The sequence below is a fragment of the Dermacentor andersoni genome, chromosome 1 (genome assembly GCF_023375885.2).
Source record: "Dermacentor andersoni chromosome 1, qqDerAnde1_hic_scaffold, whole genome shotgun sequence".
Taxonomy (NCBI): domain Eukaryota; kingdom Metazoa; phylum Arthropoda; class Arachnida; order Ixodida; family Ixodidae; genus Dermacentor; species Dermacentor andersoni.
This window is the reverse complement of record NC_092814.1, coordinates 284,791,444-284,795,612: the sequence shown is the minus strand read 5'-3', so window position 1 is coordinate 284,795,612 and position 4,169 is coordinate 284,791,444. Positions and strand designations below refer to the sequence as shown.

The window sequence follows — 4,169 nt, the reverse complement described above, 5'->3', positions numbered from 1 at the left end:
CAGCAGGCAGTCCGCCGAAAACACGGGGCACGGATCAGGTTGCGGGTCGAGGCGCCGGTCGGGACACCAGCCCAGCGGGGCGCCCCCTCGTCCGTTCGCCGGCTCCCTCTTGGTGCGTCGCCGGGCCCCCAACCACGGTTGCACGAAACGCGCGACGGTCGCTACCAATTCTCAACAACCTCCCCCGCAATGAGCGTCGGCTCATTCCTCCCCTAGCTCAAGCGGGTAGAGGGCTTGGACCGGTCGTCTCAGCAGCTTTCGGTCCGGCAGAGAAATCTTGCATGCTCGAACTCGGCCGTCCCTTCCAGGAAACGTCTCGACAACCCGGCACAGCTTCCACATCTGTCGCGGGACCTTCTCTTCCCCGAGTAGGACAATGTCCCCTTCCTTTATGCTTCTCTCTTTGCGCTGAGCGGTAACATAAGCAGAGCGAAGCTCTAGTAGGTATTCCTGCCTCCATCGTCTCCAGAATGAATCGACAAGTGTCATACGGTGTTGCCAACGTTTTGTGAGCGCAGCCTTCGTAGATTCGCTGAAGACCGTTTCTCTAGTGCTAGGCAAACTTGTCATTCGGCGCCCTATTAAGAAATGCGATGGCGTTAGGGGCAGAAGCTCCCCCGCGTCCGAGTGAAGGAACGTGAGCGGGCGGGAGTTCACAACCGCCTCGATCTGAGTGAGGACGGTAGTCAAGCTGTCATAAGGTAAGGCACTTCTTCCGAGGACCTTTCGCAGCCCTGTCTTAACAGTTCGCACCATGCGTTCCCAAAAACCGCCCCACCACGGTGCTCTTTCTACGATGAACTTCCAGGCGATGCGGTTGTCGCCCAAGTAAGCCTGCATCTCGCCTTCCCTTATAGCGTAGAATAGCTTTTCCAAGTCTCTCGACGCTCTCTTGAACGTTAGAGCGTTGTCTGAATAAACTTTCCTGGGCATTCCCCGCCGGGCCACGAACCTCTTGAAAGACATAAGGAAAGATTGTGTTGTCAAGTCCCTGACAAGTTCCAAATGCACAGCTCGCGTGGTGGCACATGTGAACAGGGCTATATAGGCCTTGTAGGAATTTCCAAGCTCGGTATAAAATATCGGCCCTGCGAAGTCCACTCCAGTAATTTCAAATGGCTCTGATTCGCGGATACGGTCGTATGGGAGCGGTGCAAACGGCTCATCCGCGGGGCGGCTGCTTTGTCTTTGACACGGAACACAACGACGAATGATTTTCTTCACGGCCTGTCTTGCTCGCAGGATCCAATATCTTTCGCGAAGTTGAGTCAGAGTGTCCCTTACTCCAGCGTGTAAAAGCCGCCTATGCTCCCAGGCCACCAATAAGCGTGTAAACGGATGCACAGCGGACAAAATAACTGGGTGCCGCGTCTCTTCTTTATGCGCGCTATTCTGTAGCCTGCCTCCAACTCTCAATAGGCCGTCGCTGTCAATGAATGGAGTCAGACCCGCGATGGCGGACTTACGATTAAGTGTCCCGGTAGAGATTAGAGAATGGATGTCCTTCCCAAAGGTTTCTCTTTGTGATACTTTCAGCCAGTAACTCCCGGCCTGTGCTAACTCTTCCGCTGACAGGCTTCCCCTTCGCTTCTCTGACGCGTTCCGTGCGTTATGAAGAAAAAGCATAACCCATGCGGTGACGCGGAGTACCCGTGTCATTGAGCTCTTGTGCTCAAGATCCATGAGAGGCATTTTGTCTACCAGCGTCACGGTGTTCAGCACGTGAACCTTACGGAGCTCTTCGGTGCTACATTCAGCTTCAGGGACGTGTGAAGGCATCGCGTCGTACGTTTGAACACCTTTTAGCCATTTCCGTCCCGTCCACCCGCTCTCGCTGATAACCAAAGGGGAGGGCAGCATGCCCCGTGTCAGCAGATCTGCTGGATTTTCTCTCCCCGGGCAATGTTTCCAAACAGCGGGATCAGTTAGTGCTTGTATCTCCTGTACTCTGTTGCTCACAAATTTTGTCGTCAACGACCGGAGCCTACTGAAAGCCGTGGCTTTGTTGTCTGCTGAATCGCCAGTATTCTCTTTCTAGGGAAGGGAAACTTGATATCGGCAGTTGTTCCTGGAGACGTTCTCCCTAAATTCCCGCAAAACTTGGTTGTCTTCCACGTCCGCCTCTCCTTCATCGACAATGCCAATGTGCTCGAGCTGCCAAAACGATTTCAGTTGAGCAGCAGTGTCGTCTTGGTCTTCCTCGCCGATGACAGCCACGCGCAACACTCCCACAGTGGACACGTACGTACGTTGCTGTTGATTCTGTGGTGTGCGTTGTCCCCTGCAGGGTCCAGCCAAAAATGGTCTCCACGGCTACGAGACCGCTGTCCAGGCGCCTGACACGACCGGTTGTGACCTCCCAGTAGAAATCGGATCCCAGCAGCAGCCCTATCTCTGCTCCATCTTGCGTACTGTCGGCGAGTTCGAGGCCTTGCTCTTCGAGGTAGTTGACGGTGTACGCTTCAGGTGCTGGCACGATGTCGCCGCAGATTTGTGTGATCTCGAGCGCTTCAACGCGGATCTTTCTTTCGTTGTGTCGACTGCACAGCCATAACTCCACTCGGCGGCACTTCATTCCTGAAGACGGCTTGTCGTTTCCAAATGTCATTATTTTCAGGGTCTCCTCTCCCATCACACGCAGTCCCATCTTCTGTGAAACCTCTTTCTTGACAAAGGTACGCTGACTTCCGCCGTCAATCATCAGCCTGACCATCGCTCGCTTCTCCCTACCCTGAACCCACGCTTGAGCCGTCTGCAGAAGGACACGGGTTCTCTTCTTGGTGCCTTCGACTTGCAGCGAAGACTGTACGATTGTCTCAGTGAGTACAGTCTTCTCTTCCGACTTTCCTGTCGCTGGTCGGCGATTCAGGTTACACAGGGCTGCAACGTGCCGGCCGGAACATCTCTTACATTTAAGCCATCTTGAGGTGCGGCATTCGTATGCTCGATGACCTGCCTTGGCGCACCTAAAGCAGAGTCTTTCCCGCTGCACAATTGTCCTCTTCTGATCCGCAGTCAAATCAACATCACAGTCGGCGGTTAAGTGGCTGCTCGCTTCGCAAAATTTGCACAGTGTTTCAGCTTTCATGACGGCAGTTAAAACCGACGCGGACGCCTTCTTTTCAGGAATATCCTTGCGGATCGGGCGACTCAGCCTGTCGGTGCTCAGCTGTTGACGGGTTCCACATTCGGCCCTCTCTCGACTTTCTACTTCGGTCTTGAGGAAACTGAGGAAATCTTGAAGGTCATCTCCTGGCGTGACTGCAGATGTTGTCTTTTGTCTGAAGTAACCGAGGCAAAGCTCATTCGGGATGTTCTTCCGTAGGACTGTCAATAAAAGCACTCCGTAAGTGCTCGACGCCACACCCAATGCCTCGAGACTCCGAACCCCCGTCTGTACCTCATCATAAAGGGTCCGCAGCCTCTCGGTGTCGAGGATGTTATGGACAGGTCGGATGTTGAGCAACCTCGACATATGTTCTTCAATGATAACGTCGTCCTTTCCGAATCTTTCGACCAGTGTCTTCACTGCAATTTCATAATTTCGGTCACTGAGTGGTAGCCCGTCGATAGCGGCTGCTGCTTTGCCGGTGAGATAGCTCGTCAAGTACTGAAACTTGTCAATTGGATGTAGAGCTGGATTTTTGTGGATGGTAGACTCGAACTGATTCCAGAATCTGTGCCATGAGCGCAGGTTTCCGTCGAATTTGGCGATCTCTAGCTTCGGAAGTCTTGTCGTTGTCGACGGTAGCTGAAGAGTCGTCGTAACTGCATGCTGGACGGAACCTGACTGTGCGACGTGGTCAGAGTTATTTCCTGTTTCTGATGGTGTGCTTGACCTTGTTTCGCTCGCAGCTCCACCTCTCAGTGCCCTTCTTATCCTTGTTTTCAAGTTGCAAATTTTCAAGCTGTACGCAGCGCACTCTGTTAATACGGTGTCGAGCTCTTGTAGGTCAACTTTCTTTTCTATGGCTTCGTTGACTGCTTTAAGCTCTTCAGCTTGTTCAAGAAGGATGTCCAAATGTTCTTCAAGCTCACCGGTTGGTGCTTCTGTCGCTTAAAGTAAGGTGCTGGCCGCTGCGATGGTAGTGTCGATGGCTTGTCGCAGGGCCGCTTGCTTCCTTTGTAGTCGCTCCATGATGCAGACGAAGTTATTCCAGATGTAGCAC

The 4,169-nt window shown here is 53.2% G+C and overlaps 1 protein-coding gene across 1 annotated transcript; it reads right to left on the bottom strand.

The window, feature by feature from the left end:
* Nucleotides 1-201: 201 nt before the first annotated feature.
* Nucleotides 202-3,475, bottom strand: LOC126548328 (uncharacterized). Its single transcript, XM_050196473.1, has 2 exons — nucleotides 2,246-3,475; nucleotides 202-408 (listed from the first exon to the last, which is right to left on the bottom strand). The coding sequence occupies exons 1-2, from the start codon at nucleotides 3,473-3,475 to the stop codon at nucleotides 202-204; spliced, it is 1,437 nt and encodes a 478-aa protein (XP_050052430.1).
* Between the last annotated feature and the right edge of the window lie 694 nt (nucleotides 3,476-4,169).

Excerpts from the sequence above, each read along its gene's own strand:
- LOC126548328 (XM_050196473.1), bottom strand. The coding sequence starts at position 3,475 with ATGTCGAGGTTGCTCAACATCCGACCTGTCCATAACATCCTCGACACC. Across the intron at positions 409-2,245 it reads CAGAATCAACAGCAACGTAC|CGCAAAGAGAGAAGCATAAA; the intron begins GTACGTGTCCAC and ends GTTACCGCTCAG.